The sequence below is a fragment of the Chlorocebus sabaeus genome, chromosome 21 (genome assembly GCF_047675955.1).
Source record: "Chlorocebus sabaeus isolate Y175 chromosome 21, mChlSab1.0.hap1, whole genome shotgun sequence".
Taxonomy (NCBI): domain Eukaryota; kingdom Metazoa; phylum Chordata; class Mammalia; order Primates; family Cercopithecidae; genus Chlorocebus; species Chlorocebus sabaeus.
Window position 1 is genome coordinate 95,623,191 of NC_132924.1, and position 20,710 is coordinate 95,643,900.

The 20,710-nt window shown below is 34.7% G+C and overlaps 1 protein-coding gene across 8 annotated transcripts in view; it reads right to left on the reverse strand.

Moving 5' to 3' along the window:
- The window catches only part of CADPS2 (calcium dependent secretion activator 2), a 560,307-nt gene that overhangs the window by 261,087 nt on the left and 278,510 nt on the right, over window positions 1-20,710 (reverse strand). For all 8 annotated transcript variants that reach the window (XM_073009305.1, XM_073009306.1, XM_073009312.1 and 5 more), the window contains exon 7: window positions 6,490-6,601. In XM_073009305.1, the coding sequence (XP_072865406.1) occupies window positions 6,490-6,601 (112 nt within the window). The remainder of the gene's footprint in view (window positions 1-6,489; window positions 6,602-20,710) is intronic.

The window sequence follows — 20,710 nt, forward strand, 5'->3', positions numbered from 1 at the left end:
TAGTAAAGGAACACATATATGCAAATGCATACACACAACTTTGATAACAATCTGATCATGAAAAAAGAATAACAGAGAGACTATAACACACAAAAATTTTTTAAATCCATGAATCTTTAGCTAAAACACTGAGTGAAAGGTGGTTGGAGAAACTCTCATAGTAACACCCCACAACTTATTAAAATCAAAACAAAAAATGGTATCTTTATGATGGAGAGAACTGGCAGATGCCACCTTAACAAAGTGATAATACTTAATCAAAATCCCCAATACTGGGAAAAACCGTCAATCCATAACTTTTGATTAGATGCATTGAGAAGCACAAAACATTATGTAGGTGGATTCTTGCCAAAGATGTTTACCTGAAACCAGTCATGAAAAAAATAAGACAAATCCAGAATAAAGAACATTGTATAAGACTAATGTGGATGCTTAAAAAATCATTATAACAAAAGTAAAAAAAAAAAAAAAAAAAAAGTGGTAGGGGCATCTAAAATAAAGGAGACTGAAAAGCCACAAAAACCCAATGCAATGTATAATTCTGGATTGTATACTAGACGGGAGGAGAATACCAGCTTTTATAGACATGTTGGGATAATTAGGGAACTCTGAATATTGACTGCATACCACATATTTCTGAATCAATATTAAATTTCTTTGGTGTAATGAAGAAATTGAACTGACATAAAGAAATGTTCAATTCCTTTTCTTTTCTTTTGTTTTCCTTTTTTTTTTTTTTTTTTTTTTTTTTTTTGAGACGGAGTCTCATTCTGTCACCCAGGCTGAAGTACAGGGGTGCAATCTTGGCTCACTGCAACCTCCCTGTCCTGGGTTCAAGTGATTCTCCTGCCTCAGCCTCCCAAGTAGGTGGGATTACAGGTGTGCACCACCACACCCAGATAATATTTGTATTTTTAGTAGAGACGGGGTTTCACCATGTTGACCAGGTTAGTCTCAAACTCCTGACCTCAGGTGATCTGCCTGCCTCAACCTCCCAAAGTGTTGGGATTACAGGAATGAGCTACTGCACCTGGACAGAAATGTTAATTTCTTAAACAGTATGTGCTGAGGAATTTCATAAAATATTTAAAAGCCTTTATTATAAATGTTTATAATAAACATTATAGACATTTTACATTTTATAATAATTTAAGATTTACAGAAAAGTTGCAAAGATAGTATAGAGAGTTCCTGTATACTCAGTTTCCCTCAGAATGAACAGCATGCATTACCATGGTACATTTGTTAAAACCAAGAAACTTACATTGGCACATTACTATTAATTGAATTCCAGATTTTATTTGGATTTCACAAGTTTGTTCATCAATGCCTTCTTTCTGTTCCAAGGTCCAACCCAGGACAGCACATTGCATTTTGTTGTCATGTCTCCTTAGTCTCTTCTGATCTGTGACAGTTTCTCACTTTTCTTTTTTACGACCTTGACAGTCTGGAAGAGTACTGGCCAATTATCCTGTATAATGTCACCAATCTGTGTTTGTCTGATGATTAGCCTGGGTTTTGGTGGGGTTTGCGGGAAGAATAGCATAGGGGCAAAGTGTCCCTTCTCAAACCATAGTAGAGAGCATAGGATATCTACATGACATCAGTCATGACAGGTTATCTTCATCACTTGGTTATCAAGAGAGTATTGGCAGCATATGTTTCCCTCTTATGTTACTTAGGTCTGTTTCTTTTCTCATCACCCCTTTCAGTGGAGCTATGTCATACCTGTACAGTACAACTAATTTCATCTGTCTCAGTCTGTATTCTATGCTGGCATCCTTTTGATGCTGCTGGTTGATGTGTATATTAGGGAAGTGTGTATGTTCGTGCTACTGTGCATACATTAATGTACATTCTTTGTAACATAAAGTTCTATAGGTCTTGGCAAATACAAGTATGCATCTGATATGGTTAAGCTTTGTATCCCCACCCAAATCTTATCTTGAATTGTAATTCCCATAATCCCCATAATTTCCACAGGTCAGGGGAGAGACCAGGTGAAGGTAACTGGATCATGGGGGTGGTTTCCTTGATGTTGTCCTTGTGATAGTGAGTGGGTCTCAGGAGATCTGATTTCTTTCTTTTTCTTTCTTTTCTTTTTTTTTTTTTGAGATGGAGTCTTGCTCTGTTGCCCAGTGGTGTGATCTTGGCTTACTGAAACCTCTGCCTCTCGGGTTCAAGTGATTCTCCTGCCTTAGCCACCTGAGTAGCTGGGATTACAGGTGCCCACCAGCACACCTGGATAACTTTTTGTGTTTTTAGTAGGGATAGGGTTTCACAATGTTGGCCAGTCTGGTTTTGAACTCCTGACCTCAGGTGATCCCCTGCCTTGGCCTCCCAAAATGCTGGGGTTACAGGCGTGAGCCACCGTGCCCGGCCTGATCTGGCAGATTTATAAGCTTCTGGCATTTCCCCTTCTTGCACTTATTCTCTCTCCTGCCACCCTGTGAAGAGGTGCCTTCCACCATGACTGTAAGTTTCCTGAGGCTTCCCTAGCCATGCAGAACTGAGTCAACTAAACTTCTTTTCTTTATAAATTACCTAGTCTTAGGTATTTCTTCATAGCAGCGTGAGAACGGGCTAATACTTCATATAACACACAGTACCATACAGAACAGTTCCTTCACTCTAAAAGTCCCCTGTGTATCCCTTTCTGGCTGACAACCCACCTCAGCTCAATTCCTGGCAAACTTGCAACTATTGTTTATCCCTATAATTTTCTAGAATGAATGGAATAATAAAATATGTCATCTTTTGGGTTTGACTTCTTCCATTTGCATTTACATTCAACTATGCCACTGCATTAATAGTTGTTTCTATCATTGAATAGTATTCCATTGTATGGATGTGCCATGGTTTTATTCACTCACCGACTAAAGAACATCTTGGTTGCTTCCAAGTTTTAGTGATTAAGAATAAAGCTATTTAAACATTCACACACAGATTTTTGTGTAGACACAACCTTCATAAACCCTTTGGTAAATACCTAGGAGTACAAATTTTGGATTGTATAGTAAGTCTATGTTTAACTTTATACAAAAAACTGGCAAGTTGTCTTCCAAAGTGACTGTACAATTTTGCATCACCACCAGCAACGAGTAAGAGCTTCTGTTCTGCATTCTTACAAGCATTTGTTATTGTCAGTTTTTCTGTATTTTCACCATTTTAGTAGGTGTACAGTGGTATCTTGCTGTGGTATAAACCTACTTTAAGTGCTCTGTTGTTCCTTTTCAAATTTAAATGCTACTGAAATTTTTAATTTAAAAAACTTCATGTTAAAAACCAAGCTCCCCAGATATACTATTCATAAAACCTTATCTACAGATGTCAGATCATGTAAGCCTTTTTATTTTAACTTAAAATAAGTTATTTGTTCTAATTAGAAAAGTATATATATACTTTTGTATATACTTAATATGTGTGTGTTACATTATTGGTAATGTGTGCACATATATATATTATATATATACACAATATACATTATTGGTAATGTGTGCACATATTTATATACGTGTGTGTGTGTGTGTGTGTATATAACCAATAGCTTTACCATCCAGAGATGAATACCAATTTTTTCCAATTCTGTGTGTGCACATGTTCAGATTAAAACACATGTAAAGACCTGAAGTCTAAAGTAGGTATGAGTCTACAATGTTTGAGGAAAAGAAAGAAAGCATGGTGTAAGGAAAGAATGACAGTAGGCAAGGAGGTGGTAACAGAAGATGAATTTGGAGACAGAAGTCAGTTCATGTAGATCAGGGATTCTCCAACTTCGGTGTGTCTTAAAATCATTAAGAGGGCTTATTAAAACAGAGGGGAGCCCTGTACCCCTAGGGTTTCTGACTCAGCAGATCTAGAGTGGGGACTGAGAATTTGCATAACTAATGTGCAGGGCCACACCTGAGAACTCCTGTCGGGCCTGCTACACTATAATGAGGAGTCTGATTTTTAGTCCAAATAAATTGGAAGACATTGGAACATCTTAAGGACAGAATGTTGTGATTTGTTTTGAATTTTAAATAGATCATGGTGACTGAGGTGTGAAAGTCAAATCAGAGACAACAAGGTGGTAAATGGGAAAATAGTAAACAGATTCATTATGTGAAATGATGGTGCCTTGAATTAGGGTAGTGGGGAGATTAATATATGGATGGATTCAGAACAAATACAGAAAAAGCTCAGAAAAGTTGCAAATGGATCTGGTGCTAGGGTGAGAAAAGGAGAAACAAGGGAGGTGTCTAGGTCACAGGCTTATTTAATAATTGCCTCTATGGAAGGCTTTATGGGGATATAAGTCATAAGTTCTGTTTCAAAAATATGTGGTTTGAGGTATCAATATACAATTGAAAATATTGCGTATGGAAGTTGGATACACAAATCTGAATCTACAAGAAAAATAGTAACAATTTGTAAGTCATTAGATACAAATGTTATTTATAATCTTGGAACCTATTGAGGTCTTTAGTACACATTAATGGTTCTCAGGCAGGGTTGATTTTGTTCCACCCTCCAGGAGACATTTAGCAATATCTCAAGACATTTTTTATTTGACTAGAGGTTATGGATATTGTTAAACATCATAAAATATACAGAAAAGCACCTGACAACAAAGAATTACCCTGCTCAAAACATCAATAGTGCTAAGGTTGGGAAACCCTGCAATAGACAGAAAAGTTGTCTTTCTAGTATGAAGAGAGCAAGGGAGCATAAGCGGTTTCTCAGATATAAAATTGCATTGAATATATATATATGTCACTTATGTGTGTATATATATGTCACTTATGTATCAAATTTAGAAACTGCTTAACTATATTATTTGACCAGCTGATAAACAAATTAAAAACAGCTCAGGAGTTACTTATAGCATTAGATTTAAAATGGCTGTTGTTAAACAGTGAGATATATTACAATAAGAAAAGTAACGTTAATTTTACCTTTAAAATATAATAGTTTAAATGAAAAACTCTGATTAACAAAAAGACCATATGCTGTCTCCAAAGCTCTTGTATTAGATTATGCTACCTGTACACCTTTGTTCAATGAAAACAAACGCACAAATTCATAAGCACATGACTGAATGAGCAGTAACACAGCTCTCTTAGGTATTAACAAATACACGTATCAAGAAAATGGAAGAGAAAATCTGGATTATGAATGCAGACTCAAAATCTCTGGAGTGTAGATACAGACTTGCAAAATCCCTAGAAATAGAAAAGTTCCAAGAGTGTAAAGGAGGTAGAAGAAGAGGTTCTGAAACTAATAGAAATCCTGACTTCAGTTTTTTAAAAGAATTCTAGTATACAGAATGATCCTAGCATCTTTTTGCATCTAGCACTGTACAAGTAGTCCATTAATACCAGAAATTTTCAAGTAAGACTTCTGAAGGTTTTATTTTCTGGAAAATATCTCTGAATACAGTCTTCAGGTCTGGGTAAGATAGATTCACATTACAGAGGTTGAGTGTGGTGGCTCATGCTTGTAATCCCAGCATTTTGGGAGGCTGAGGCAAGTGGATCACTTGAGGCCAGGAGTTCAAGACCAACCTGGCCAAGATGGTGAAACCCTGTCTCTACTAAAAATACACAATTTAGCCAGGCAAGGTGGCATGTGCCTGTGGTCCCAGCTACTTGGGAGTCTGAGGCACGAGAATCGCTTGAATCTGGTAGGTGAGTTGCAATGAGCTGAGGTTATGCCACTGCACTCCAGCCTAGGCAACAGAGCAAGACTCTGTCTCAAAAAAAAATAAATAAATAAAAATAAAAGTAAACAAACATTAAAAAATTCACATTACAGAAGACATCTTTATACAGCCTACTCAATTAGAACATCTACTTCATTTGTAAGTCTGAAGATGACCTTTCACACAGATTTACCTAATGTTAATGCTTTTACTGCCAGCACAAGCTGAGTATAGTAAGGGTATACTGAGATTAGAAGGTAAATACATTCTAGGTATGAAGAGGTGACTACAGGAAAAGAACAATTTAATGTTAAAAGATGTGATAGAAAGGCCTTTTCATGGGGAAAATGGAAAAGATAAAAGAGATAGATGCACTTTGGAGATGTTCTGTGATTAATCACAATGAACATGAAGAGCAGATGACTTCAAATATAAAGATGATCCTTTGAACCCAGGGACAGAAATACATTACATGAGAATTACCCTTTGAAGGTGGCCAGCACCATTCACATTCAATGGCCAGTGGAGCACACGTGTGAGAATGACCGAGTTGGTGGCAAGGAATTTGTATTTACCCTTTACACAACCAAATCCTACCACAATACTTTCTGTGTTACAGACAATTAGATTTAATAAATTAGAGGTGTAAACTGGGCTTGTGGGAAATAACAAACGATTTTATGTAATTTATGAACATAAAGTTCACACACTGCATACTAGTCTACCTTAATAACTTCTTAACTACCTTCTTAACTTAAGAAGTTAAAACTATTCTACCCTGGACACACAGGCTGACCACAACTCACCTTTCCCAGTTCTTTATCTTCCAGGGCCAGAACTCCAGTGCTTTCAGTGAAGAGTTTCACTTTGACCACAGGCCGAGGATGGGTGGTAGTGAAATCTCCTTGAGTCCCCCATCTGTAATGAAGCAACAAAAATGTTTCTTAAAATGCAGTATTAATTTTTTTCCCCAAGGAGATGTGTCTCCATAGAAGGCAAATTAAACAATACAGAATCATCTGTGCTCAATGAGCTTTTTATCTTTGCTTTTGTTTCTAGCAGATGGCACAGTCGAGAAGGAAAAGAACAATAAGCTTTACAGCTTGTAATAGTTACTCAGCTGTTCAAAAAATTAGCATGTTGGACTACAAAAAATAGCATGTTATGAGAATTTAGGTTAAGATAAAGCAATATAGTTGTAGCTATTGAAATCTATTTATTAATTCAAATGCAAATTATAGCACCATTTTTAGTGGCAGCTGGGAAAAATTGCTGAGAGTTTGTTTACATAAGAGATAGTTTCTCAGAAAATGACTTTTATATACTAAAGACTTTACCCCATTTCTTTTTGACAGGCCTTTATTAAACATTATCTTTTTTTTAAAGTAAGCATAATTATCTCAGATCTATTACTTTATATGACTTTTAAAGCTCCTGTCAAAAAGAAAGAAATATGCATCATAAGAATCTGAATGTTTTGTAGTTAATTTCACACTACATTCTCTTAGGAAGGGAATAAGTCTGTTGATATCTGGCTTTTAAAATCATCACAACAAAATAACATGTTTTCTTGGCTTGTCTTTTAATTAATAGCATCTTGTCTTTACTGCAGACCAGTTCATTCTAGCTGATTTACAAACTTAACTGGCACACACCTGATATTAAAAAATCTTATCAATATTTCTCACAACTCTGTGAGATCAGATGCAATGAGACTCAGCACAGCATGAAGAAGATGCCATTGAGCAAAATACCACAGAAGACAAAAAAATGAGATTTAACAAAATACAGATTCATGTTAAAAAGAAAACAACAAATAAATATCAATTCTCTTATGCTGTCTTGAAAAAACAATTCACCATTTTCATGGAGCTGTCTATATTTTATTTTATAAATCTCATCCAGAGAGCTTACAACATACAGAAAACTCGAAAAGCAAGTGTAATAAAAATTGAACAAAAAATTGTGATTGCCTTCCTCTCCTATTACAGCATTTATAAATGTGTACAGTAAAGCAGAGACCATTTCAATGACTGAAGAAGCTAGTATCTAGATGAAGTCTGTTTTTTGAAACATCATATGCCAGAGGGAAGAGAAGATTCAATTAGGGAAGAAAAGCAGCTTAATTTCTATTTTAGACTTCCAGAATGGGGTTAGCAAAGAGTCTTTTTGCCATTTCATATAATTAAGATGGTTTACATAAAGCAACAGTAAAATAGAAAACAAAAATAGATTCAGAACCAAAATAAGGCATAAAGAAAAATTCTCAATTTAGTGTATGGAATCTTAAGCCTTGAATATAGTCAGGCAATCTGGTTAACAGCCTGGGAGCTAATTCTCATGATGTACCCTTTTTAATTTAATGTCACATGGTTAAATTTAGAAGACTAATAACCTTGGGAGACATTTTCTTATAACTGAAGTAGAAGATTTTTGATAGTCATATAGAAACAGTCTAATAATTTTCCATAGAATTTGCTTTTCAAAATTCTCCCCATAAAACTTCTATGTACTACATTGATATTTTTTCTTTTAGTTTCAAAATCCTTTGAAAGTATTTATACTAAATGTTCATTTGTAATTCCCAACCTTCTGCAATACATGATTCTTCAAATAGAAAAGTGAGCTTTGTCTTTTAACCTGGTCCTTCTGAAATGCATTCCAATTCCACTTTGCTGGATAGAATAAGACAAATAACAATGAATGTGGGGGAAGAAAAAAAACTGTTCACTCATGGTTCCATGAACTTCCAGAAAACTATCTTTTACCTTTGATCCTTCACAGACATGTATATTCAAAAACTATTCTACAATATTTATCACTATAGCACATTTCTCATTTATACATTAAAATATTTTTATACAACGATGTATTTTTAAAGTGTCCATAAAATGAGATTCAGTTAAAGAATAATGATAAAGTGAAAACCAACATTCCTGCCATTCAGGTAAAATGGGGAATGTACTAGAACATCAGGAAAGCCCTCATGTGCCCCTGATCTCATCTTCCTCTCCTCTCCACCCTCACTACTCTGAAGTAGCTAGCACCCTGAATTTTATATTTATCACTCCCTTGAATTTCTTCTTAAAGGGAATATTTTCAGTATTTTACCTCTAAGTGTGATAATTGCTCTAGGTTTTTGGTAGATAGTATTTTATAGTTAAAAGAAATTCCTATATTTATTAGACACACACATAAATATATCAGAATATATGTGTGTATATATGTAATATATGCATATAATATATATAATATATAAAAAATATATATCACAATTATATATGGAGATATGGTATGTATATACATATATACATATCTCATTCATATCACATACATCACAATATCATATATAACATAATCCTAACATACATACATAATATACATAACAATATCATATACATAACATACATTAATATCATATACATCACAATATCATATACATATGTATATAACATATGTGCATATATACATACATTCGCACACATAGAAAGATCCAGAAATGAGTGCTCTAGTTTATCAAACATTTCCCTACATTTATTGAAATAATCTGTAATTACAGACTACTCTATTGTCTTCCATTCTTGAGATAAACTTAATTAAAAAAATACTAGAATGAGTAGGCTAATACTTTGTTCAGCCTTTTATATAACGTCCATTATTGAGACTAGCCTGTAGATTTACTTTCTTGCGTTCTCCATGTTTGGTTTTATTGAATAAGTTGAAAAGTGCTGTATTTTTATTATCGGAGTTTGTCAAAAAATGATAATTATCTGTTCCTATAACTCACCTGTTAAACTGTTCAAACCTGATATTTCTGTATGGGAAGATACTTGCTAATGAAGCAATTTCTTTATTGGTTGTAGCTATAGAACTACTCAGGTTTTCTCTTTCTCCTTGGGTGAATTTTGATAAGCATTAAGTTTTATGTTATTTATTTTGTCTAAGTTTTTCAAAAGTACTTTTACAAAGTTGTGAATTTTTTTATCTTTGAATCCTTATAGCATCTGTTATGTCTTTCTTCATTCTTAATGTTTTATTTTTTCCATTTTTAAACGTGACAGAGGTTCGTCACTTTTATTGTTCTTTTCAAACTCCTGTCATTTGACTTTGACGATCCTCTCTACTTCATGTTTGTTTTTTATTTTATTACATTCTGCCCTTTGCTACATTATTCCAATTTATCTATTTTAACCTTGCTGTTTAAAATTTTAAGTTGAATGCATGGTCATTAATTTTAAGCCTTTCTTCCATTCTGGGCAAGCATTTGTGACTATAAATTTGCTTTAAACCCTTTAACTACAGCACCCCATAAATTTGCCAAGTGCTGTTTTTACTATTATTCAGCTGTTTACAGGTGTGATTTAGAATTTCTCTCTACATATATCTTTTCCTTTTTCTTATTAAGTTCTACTTTTATTACGTCAGATTAGATAGCACAGCCTGCATAATATTGATCATGTAAAATAATTGAAATGGGCTTTAACTTCCAGATTTTGTGTGTAAGTTTTCCATGAGAGCTCACAAAGAAAAAAAAAAAAAAATATCTCCATTACGGGTACATTATTGTATTTACGGCCAGAAGTTCTACTTTGAAGGTTTAGGACTTCTGAGTCAAGGGGAGGAAATGTTAATGACCAACTCCTGTGAAATGAAGAAGGCTTAAATGATGTGTTCTCCGGCAAAGGAGAAGCTGAGGCACAAGAATACCAGCAGATCCTGACTGTAGCAGGCCGGAAGACAAAGCTTTTACTGACATTCAACAAAAATGTACAATTTTAAGGGGGTGCATAAACAGTTATATATAAATATTTATCCTTGTATCCTGGAATGTTGGGATTTATTGTTTCTTTATAAGAAACTATAAATAAGAAACTTTCCTATAAAGAAAATATAAATCCCAACATTCCAGGATATAGGCATAAATTGGCACCAATTTGATAATTTATTCTTTGGGAAATAAAGTTGAAAAGACACAGTTAGAAAATCATAAATTCTAGAATGAATAAATTAAAAACACAAGCCTCCCTGATTCCCCACCCGGCCAAAAAAAAAAAAAAAAAAAAAAAAAAAAAGCAGGAAAAGAGAGTAAAGAAGATAATAAGCCTATCTTCAATATTCACCAAGACGTCTCCTTATTTCCTACTTAATTGGCATGTTTAAACCCTCTCAGTAATTAATACCAGTTATTGTCTTCCCATTTTCTCAATAATTTACGATAAAAGAATACATTATCTTGCTGTCAGTTTGTGTTGACTCAAAACGAATTGCCTTTCTCCACTTCTCTGAATGTATTATTTATGAGGATTCAGAATTCCAAGGTAAATGTTCGAATGAATAAAAATCTACAAAGCACTTTTACGAGAACAGCAGGACTTCCTGGCTCTGAAACGCAGGGTAATTCATATACCAACTGAAATAACTGACATTAATTATGTATTTTCTATGAAATAAGGGGTACTGGAAATTTGTATCAGGAGCCAAAATACATGTTCATATCTTTTAACCTAGTAAGGTTATTTCTAAGAAGTTATCCTATCAAAATAATTGTAAGTATTAAAAAGATTATAAGCAGAAACATATTCATGACAGCATTATGTATAACAGTAAACAAGAGAAATATAAAATATTAGGGGAACGATTATGTACATTACGGGGCATGTGATGAAATATTTTGCTGCTATTTATAATGATGGCTATAACGGCAACATAAAACCAAGCATGATATAAAGTAAACAAAGGGAGGATACAAAACTGAATGTGTACATTTCATTCATTTAAAAAAATGGAGTACCTTTATGTGGCAGATGACATTCTAGTATGAGCAACCAAAGTCCCTATCCCTTGGAATTTTTATTCTAATAGGAGACTTTAGATAATAAATAATTATACTGTAACACATATTCCTTCTCACTCCTGCCCTGCCTTCTCAACAGGATGGATAGTTCCATGGTATATAGTAGCTAGAGCACCTGATAAAACTTGTGCCCACTTTTGACCTGTCTGAAAGTCGATAGCGATATGAAATGACAGTTTTAATTTTTCTTATTTGGGTAATAAATTATTTGGGTAATAAATTAAATATATTTATAAAATTATACAAACTTGGGTTTGGTTTTGAGCTTTATGTTCTACAGATCTCTCCTGAGCTGTGTTACCGTTTTAACTATTGCAGCTTTGCAAGATGTTATGACATTCGTTAGAACACAAAGAAAACAGACATTTTCATCTTCTTTCTATTCAACAAAAAGGGAAGGGAGGAGGTGTCTCTGTTAAACTCTGTTCTAATATTTATTACTGGAATCTTAAACTTTTTTCTTCTTTGTGTAGAAAAAACACATATTCTTTAATTTATTTCAGTATTTTATATATTGGGGTCCTAACGAACATCTATTTCCTTTATATTGTCTGACTATTGGGCGTACGTAAGAAAGTTATGGCTAAACTCTATTCGTTTTACAAATGATTGCATTTCCAATACGGTGAGTGCTTTTAAAAATTATTTGTCACCAAATAACCAATTAACTATTAAAAAGATTAAAATTATCAATAAAAATGACATATAATTACAAATGCATCACTAATTTTATAACAGAAAACATTAAATAAGGATCCAGCAATAGGGATACAAATGAAAGCCTATAAAGAATTACAAATAATTATTAAGATTTCTCATGTTGAATTTTTTTTTTTTTACTTTTAGTTCCTGGGTACATGTGCAGGTTGTGCAGATTTGTTACATAGATTATGCATGCCATAGTGGTTTGCTGCACCTATCAACACATCACCTACGTATTAAGCCCAGCATGCATTAGCTATTTTTCCTAATACTCTTCCTCCCTCCATTCCACCCCGTGACAGGCCCCAGTGTGTGTTGTCCCCTCCCTATGTCCATGTGATCTCATTGTTCAGCTCCCACTTACGAGTGAGAACATATGGTGTTTGGTTTTCTGTTCTTGTACTAGTTTGCTGAGGATTATGGCTTCCAGCTTCATCCATGTACCAGCAAAGGACATGATCTCATTCCTTTTTATGGCTGTATAGTATTCCATGGCATACCACATTTTCTTTATCCAGTCTATCACTGATGAGCATTTGGGTTGATTCCGTGTCTTTGCTATTGTGAATAGTGCTGCAATGAACATACGTGTGCATGTATCTTTGTAAAAGAATTTTTAATATTTTTTTGGGTATATACCTGGTAATGGGGTTTCTGGTTCTACATCTTTGAGGAATCACCACACCATCTTCCACAATGGTTGAACTAATTTACATTCCCTTCAACAGTATAAAAGTGTTCCTATTTCTCTGCAACCTTGCTAACATCTGTTGTTTCTTAACTTTTTAATAATCACCATTCTGACTGGTGTGAGATGGTTTCTCACTGTGGTTTTAACTTGCATTTCTCTAACGATCAGTGATATTGAGCTTTCCTCATATGTTTGTTGGTTGCATGAATGTCTTCTTTTGAACAGTATCTGTTTACGTCCTTTGCCCATTTTTTAATGTTTTTCTTTTCTTGTAAATTTATTTGAGTTCCTTGTAGATTCTGGATATTAGATCTTTCTCGAATGGATAGACTGCCAAGATTTCCTCCCACACTATAGGCTCCCTGTTCACTCTGCTGACAGTTTCTTTTGCTGCGCAGAAGCTCTTTAGTTTAATTAGATGCCATTGTCAATTTTTGCTTCTGTTGCAATTGCTTTTGGCAATTTTATCATGAAATCTTTGCCTAAATTGTATTGCCTACATTTTCTTCTAAGGTTTTTATAGTTTTAGGTTTTACATTTAAATCTTTAATCCATCTTGAGTTAACTGCTAATAAGGTGTGAAGAAGGGGTGCAGTTTCAATTTTCTGCATATGGCTAACCAGTTTCCCCAGTATCATTTATTCAATAGGTAATCCTTTCCCATTGCTTGTTGTCAGGTTTGTCATGATGAAATTTTTTAAACAATTCAACTATAAATTATCATTCTCAAAATGTAGCCATTTTAAGATTAAAATGATATAACAGATTCTTCCAAGAATAGAAGTTTTGGTTCAAAACTCAAACATCCAGTATTTATTTGGTAGCATTGATTCTGATATTCCCTGGGAAGTAGAAAATCTTTCCAAAAGTTTCCTGCACTGGACTTTAAGTAAGTCTAAGGTCTTTCTGCTGTCCTATGGGAGATTTGCTGAAAAAACTGACTTTGGATTCACTCAATTCATGAAAATGAGTAAGGACTGTGTTATTTTCATTGACTCATATTCGGTGAGAAGATAGATGGGCACCTCCCCCAAACTCATTATGATGAGTCAGGAGGAAATAAAGATTCTTGAAAACAGAATAGTGAGTTGACCACAAAGGCCTGATGGTATCCTCAAGGGTGTCAAGTAATATCATTTTTAACTGCATGCCTTCTTGAGAACTGGGAGCCAGGAAACTTGCCTGACTGAAAGCACACAACTGTGTCTCTGCTCTTGCAGCTATGTTTATGCCAATGAGCTGTAGTATCCTTTAGTTTCATTGAAGAAACCTGTATGTGTTGGTGTCTTTCTATTAGTCATTGTCCTGCACATAATGGCCACATATACTCCAAAGCCATGCTGAAGCCCTGGGAAAATGTGTATGTAAAACAGGTATATTAATAGATGTGCAAAATGTACCAAGTAGACAAAATATCCCACTCTTACTAATAAACAGTATTATCTCCTTTTAATTGAATAATGTAATAACCTCTGAAAATTGGGAATTAAGTTTAACAGGAGAGAAATACTAAGAGCCTGATTATTAATTACATAAATAGAAATTAAATAATAAAACACTAAAAGATTTACAAATCAATGTTAAGCACTGTACAAATGTTTTTAAAAATAGCTTTCTTGATTAATATGAGCAGTTAAGACAGTCTTGTGGAAAACTCTAAGCAGAAGTTAATACTTATGGAAGAGCAGCTTTTAATATTTTAAAAGTTCAACACAGGGCCCAAGTATATAAAAGGCTTATATAATACTAATGTACTTCAGTCAAAGACTCAGGGAAAAATGATGAAGATAACTAAGTTTTCATGGCAACATGGGTGGCTGGTGACACGTCGTTTACCATGATCCAAACTATACAAGATTAAAGGAACTTATCTTGGGAAATTCAAGTGCTTGATTCCAATAGGCTGTTGCAAATCCAGATACAGATTTGGGAGTGATTAACATAGAAACTGTTGTATAAACTACGAAAATGAACGAGCTTATGAAGGGTGCACTAATACATCATGATCGTAGGGACTTCTACCTTACAAGTGTGGGCTTATACATGTATCTCCATGCTTACATGTATGCTTTTAAACACATATATATTTCAAAGGTTTGCAATCATTTATTGAGGTATAGTTTACATGCAGTAAAATATAATCATCTCAAGTATAGAGCACTATGAATTTTGAAAAATGCATGCAATCATGTATACCGAATGTTTCCTTATTTAAGATGTTTGCACTATGCAAAACGACCAATGGTTCAATGTGAATTCCATCAAAATCCTAACATTTGCAGAAATATGAAAATCTACCCTAAAATTCATAAGGAATCTCTAGGGACTCCAAATATCCAAAACAATTTTAAAGAAAAAAAAAAAAAAAAGAACAAAGTGGAATGCATCACAAGTCCCAATCTCAAAACCTACTAAAAAATAATGGCAATCAAAATAGTGTGGTCCTGGCAAAAAGACAGATATACAAACCAACAGACTGGAACAGAGAGCCCAGAAACCAACCCTCACACATATGGTCAAATGTAATGCACATTTATTATTCACTTAAAAATTAATGGGATATCCAAATTGTTCTATAACATGTTCTTTTATGTAACACTATATCTTGAACTTCTTCATGTGTCAGAACATGGATTTATGTAATTCTTTTCAAGATGGTAAGACATTCCCCTTGTATGGCTGTGCTATAATTTATTCAATCACTCTTCTAATGATGGACTTTAAGGTTGTTTCCAGTCTTAAACATTACAGGCAGTGCTGCAACAGACACCTTCATATATATTCATCTGTTTTTACATAAATAATGAAAAGAACAAAAGATCAGGGACAGATTTCTAAGGCAGCCCAATACTTTAAACTTATCTTAAACATAAAAAAGTTATCCTAACAGGTTGATTCACAAAACAATTTACCTATCTAGTAAAAAAAAATTTACAACAAATAGCTCCATTATAATCCTAAGTCAAAATTTTAAATAATTCATTGCAATATAAAATTCAAATTTACTAGCGAGAATTTCAAAATTTTATGATAAACAAATATTATTTCCTTTAATTGTAATAGTTAATTTGTACAGCAGGTTTTTAACTCCTTTTATTTACTGAATGTATTTTAAACCAAATTTTCTACCCATCTAACTAAATTAGTTTAAATTGGGTGATCAATGTTTATAAAAACTGCCTAACTTATCACCATCGTTATTGTTGACATACTATAAAAGTATCTGAAATTCCAACTTGAGATATCTAAATTGAACTACATACAGTTTAATAATATACTGTATGCAATACAGTGAGGACAATGAATAGAATGGCTTTCTAGGCCATGAGGATAACATTCATCCCACAAATCACACTGTCATTTAAGACATCAAACTATACTACTCTATATTTTCAACAAAACAAAACAAAAATTCTTCATAGTAATATATCAAAGATAACAATCTAAGTGAAATTAGTGACACAAATATTACAACATTATTCTACATAGTTTCACATAAACATTGTGGGAAAAAGACTGATTAAATAACAAAAGGAAATAAAAAAGAACCAGTACATGAGACCTTGCCCACAGCAGAGTACAATGGTGCAGAAATAGGGCTACAAAGTACAGACCCAAGAGACAGATTCTGGTCTTGGAGACCACCAATAAGTGAAAAGACCCAGGGCAAGCAACTTTACCATAACCTAATAATACGTTCCTCAGAATATACTGGAGGTATCAATGAAGATGACTCATGTTAATAACCATAAGAGCACAGCACGTGTCTCATAGAAAGTGCACACAGAATGTTCATTATTCTTACTAGCATCCATATTAGTACTGCTTTAGCTTTACTAGATAATATCTACCTGAAAAAACTGATGGTTTTGAACATTAAAGTGTTTATCTGTTTCATAAAATGGTGACACTAAAATCTAGACAATATCAAAAAAAGAGAGAGAGCAATAGAGACATCAACTAACAGCAAAAATGGCAAAGGAGATAAAAAGAGAGGAAGAAAAAGAAGCCATGTGAGAATCTGAGGAGAGGAAGAGAAAGGGAGACAAAGGGGAGAAGAAATGAGATGATTAATGAAAGGTCAACTTACAATAGGCAAAGTGTTACGAACTGAGATTTACTTCTAATCTTAATGTATTTCTGTATACCATCTTTTATCCCTCCTTTCAAACATAATTTACAGTCTATAAAACTGATATGACACAAATTTTAATAGAAGAACTAGAAAATACCCTTTAAAGTAACTAAGTTTTATCATTCTAGACTTTTGGGAGGATCTTTCAAAAACACTGAATAAAACTTTCTATTATGATGGAAAGATAACACAAAGTTATTTGTTTCTTCAAACGTGACAAGAAGCAGGTGTAGCAGCACACATCTGTAATCCCAGCTATTCAGGATACTGACGCAGGAGGATTGCCTGAGGTCAGATGTTCAAGACAGCCTGGGCAACATAGTGAGACCCAATCTCAAAAAGGAAAACAAACAAAAAAACAAAACAAAACAAAACAAAAAAACCATTACAAGAAGAGACAAAATCCTGACATGACATCTTGCACTTTAAGGCAGAACAATATTGGGGAATGGGATGGGAGGGATAATGACTTTCATAATAAGAGAAAAATCCTACAAGCTTTATCTTCCTTCTCTTCCTTATTGTCTCATAGAAGTTTCCCTTTCCCTTCAAAGAGCTAGTGTTCATTTGGTTGCTCTAAGGATTGCAAAGGCCTCAGGACAAATAGGATAAAATTGTCCTTTAAAGTTTGTATTTCTTTTGTGACGTATTCATGCCATTAAACCTCCATATCCAGAGTAGAAAAATCATATTATACTTGTACCATTTTCTTCTGGGAAAGTCTAGCAAGCATGTTACCACAAAATCAGGTTTCAGAAATAACAGAAGAGATTATCTCTCACAAGCATTTTCCTTTCCTTCCCTCATAACAGCACAGTTCAAAGACATTAGCTTGAAGCATCTAATTTTAAAGAGAACAATTTGTCACATCTTGCTTTACAGTTTTACTTGGTCAAACTTGACCATTGTACAGATGTGACAATGTACAAAAAAGTTCAGTGCTTTATAAGATGAAAACCAAGATTTTTAAAAACTTACATATGGGAAAGAATAAGTAATTGAAATATGTTAATTTAACTTTAAAGCATAAAAAATGCACAGATCCCCCAGAAGGATGTTTAAATAATCAAATGCAATGGTGTGGAAATGAGCACAACGCTACTGTATACACCAATAATTAGTAATCTACAGAAATTTACCAGTATGTTATGTTCATATTGTTCCCATACACTCAACTTTGATGTTTACGTGAGAATTTCAGCCTACTTGCTCCCATTTTGTGGGACCAGAGTTAGATGTGTTATATGAACTGAATAAAAAATCCTTTCAAATGTAATATAATGAATATATTACCGGCCGGGCGCGGTGGCTCAAGCCTGTAATCCCAGCACTTTGGGAGGCCGAGACGGGCGGATCACGAGGTCAGGAGATCGAGACCATCCTGGCTAACACGGTGAAACCCCGTCTCTACTAAAAAATACAAAAAACTAGCCGGGCAAGGTGGCGGGCGCTTGTAGTCCCAGCTACTTGGGAGGCTGAGGCAGGAGAATGGCGTAAACCCGGGAGGCGGAGCTTGCAGTGAGCTGAGATCCGGCCACTGTACTCCAGCCTGGGCGACAGGGCGAGACTCCGTCTCAAAAAAAAAAAAAAAAAAAAAAAAAAAAAAGAATATATTACCTTTTAAAGATAAGAAGGACTAGAGAAATTTAAAATATCGGGTTGCAAAGTATGAGGTTATAATTATCACTAGGTAATCAGTTCAGCATATTAAAAGTAAGAGTGTCCATCAATAACTAGTACTTTCTTTACAAGATATCTTCCACTAATTGATGTTTCATTTGACAGAACTTTAAGTGAGGGTTAATGTTCTTTTGGGCCTGTCATTTGGTGGCATAAAAATGTTTTGCTTTATATTTTCTTAATTTGAAGATCTTGGAATTGCCAAGTACTATAATGTCAGTACATGCTATTCTTAATTGCTTACATTTAAAAGCAAATATTCCTCAGCTGTCTCCAACTACTCCAAAGGGAAGAGAGTCTTAATTCTGTATCAGAGCAGTAACATGGAGGGCTTTACAGGCGGAATGCCAGGATAGATCATCTATATGGGTTTATTGCATTTCCCCTGGGAATGCCCCTTTAGGGCTCCCCCTGAAGATACAACAACTTTTTTTCTTTCCTAAATGACAGTTTCTTTAGTTGAAATAAAGATAATTTCCAACTACACAGAAGTAGAATGGAAGCAATAGGAAAAGTCCCTGCATTACACAAACATCCCAGATGCCAGAGAGGGTAGGATGACCTGAGACTATTTCTGAGAGTTGAAAAGAGCCCAAAACACCAGGAACTCAACAAAAGCATGATGCATAGAGCAGAGGCAAGTGGATACTCAAGTGCATGGTGAGGGCTCAAAACTAGTCTCGGGAATATCCAGAGGGGATACCAGCACTGCAGTCCACTGTACGGAAGCGACATGTCACAAGCAGCCTCAGGAGTCTGGTCAAGCAGTGAGACCTGGTAATCTTCACAGGCCAGACAGTTGCTGCCAGTTATCCTGTTGCTTATGGTTCCTGTGAGATCTACCCACATGTTACTCAGGGAAGGAAACCCCACCTGCTGTCGATTTCCAACAGCCACAGTAACAACTAAATGTTGAGATACCTTGGAACAAAAATGCTATACACACAGGCTTTTAAAGCTTAAGAACATTTAAGCTCATTTTGTTAGAAAACATTTGATCCTCATAACAGCTCCATTAAGAATTTAAAGGGGTGGAAATCACTGCTATTATCTATGTTTCTCCAACATCTACCTACCTGGCACTTAATGGAACATTTAAATAATGACACTGTGTGTCAATTATTGTTCTCATTGTCCAGAATCTGAAAGGATATTTAGTAAGCACCTATCATATGCCATTTATGGGAATGAATGATGAAAATACAAAGATGAAGGCAAACAGACTCTGGCCTTCATGACTCGGGTTTGTGTCAAAAGGAAAAGTGTGAAATGTAAACAAATACTATAGCAGTGAGAAAAGCTTCAAGATGACCTTAATTTTAAGACAGAAGTCATTACCGATGTATATTTATGATTTCCCTCAGCAACCATAGCTACATCCCCACTGTAAACAACATTGTGCTCTGGACATAAAAGGCACACATTACATATTCAAGAGAGAAGACAATGATGTGCAGAAATAACATAGAATTTGGAATCTAAGAGGACTGGGTTTGAATCCTGGTTTCCCTACTGAAGAGCTGGGTTAATTTAGGTTCCTTTACAGCAACACAAACCCATTTTGTGTTGCTATAAAGAAATACCTGAGACTGTGTAATTTATAGAGAAAAAAAATTTATTTGGGTCATGATTCAGCTGGCTGGAAGACTGGGTGTCCAGTGAGGGCCTCAGGCTGCTTCCACACCTGGTGGAAGGCAAAGGGGAGCTGGTATGTGCAGAGATCACCTGAGGAGAGAGGAAACAAGAGGGTGAGAGAGCAGTGCCAGGCTCATTTTAACAACCAGCTCTTGCAGGAAGTAAAAGAGCAAGAACTCACTCAAGCCATTCATGAGGGATCTGCCACTATGAGCAAACACCTCTCATTTGGCTCCACCTCCAACTGGAGATTACAACTGGAGATTACATTTCTACATGAGGCTTGGGGGGGTCAAATATCCAAACTATCATCATATGTCAGTTAAACTT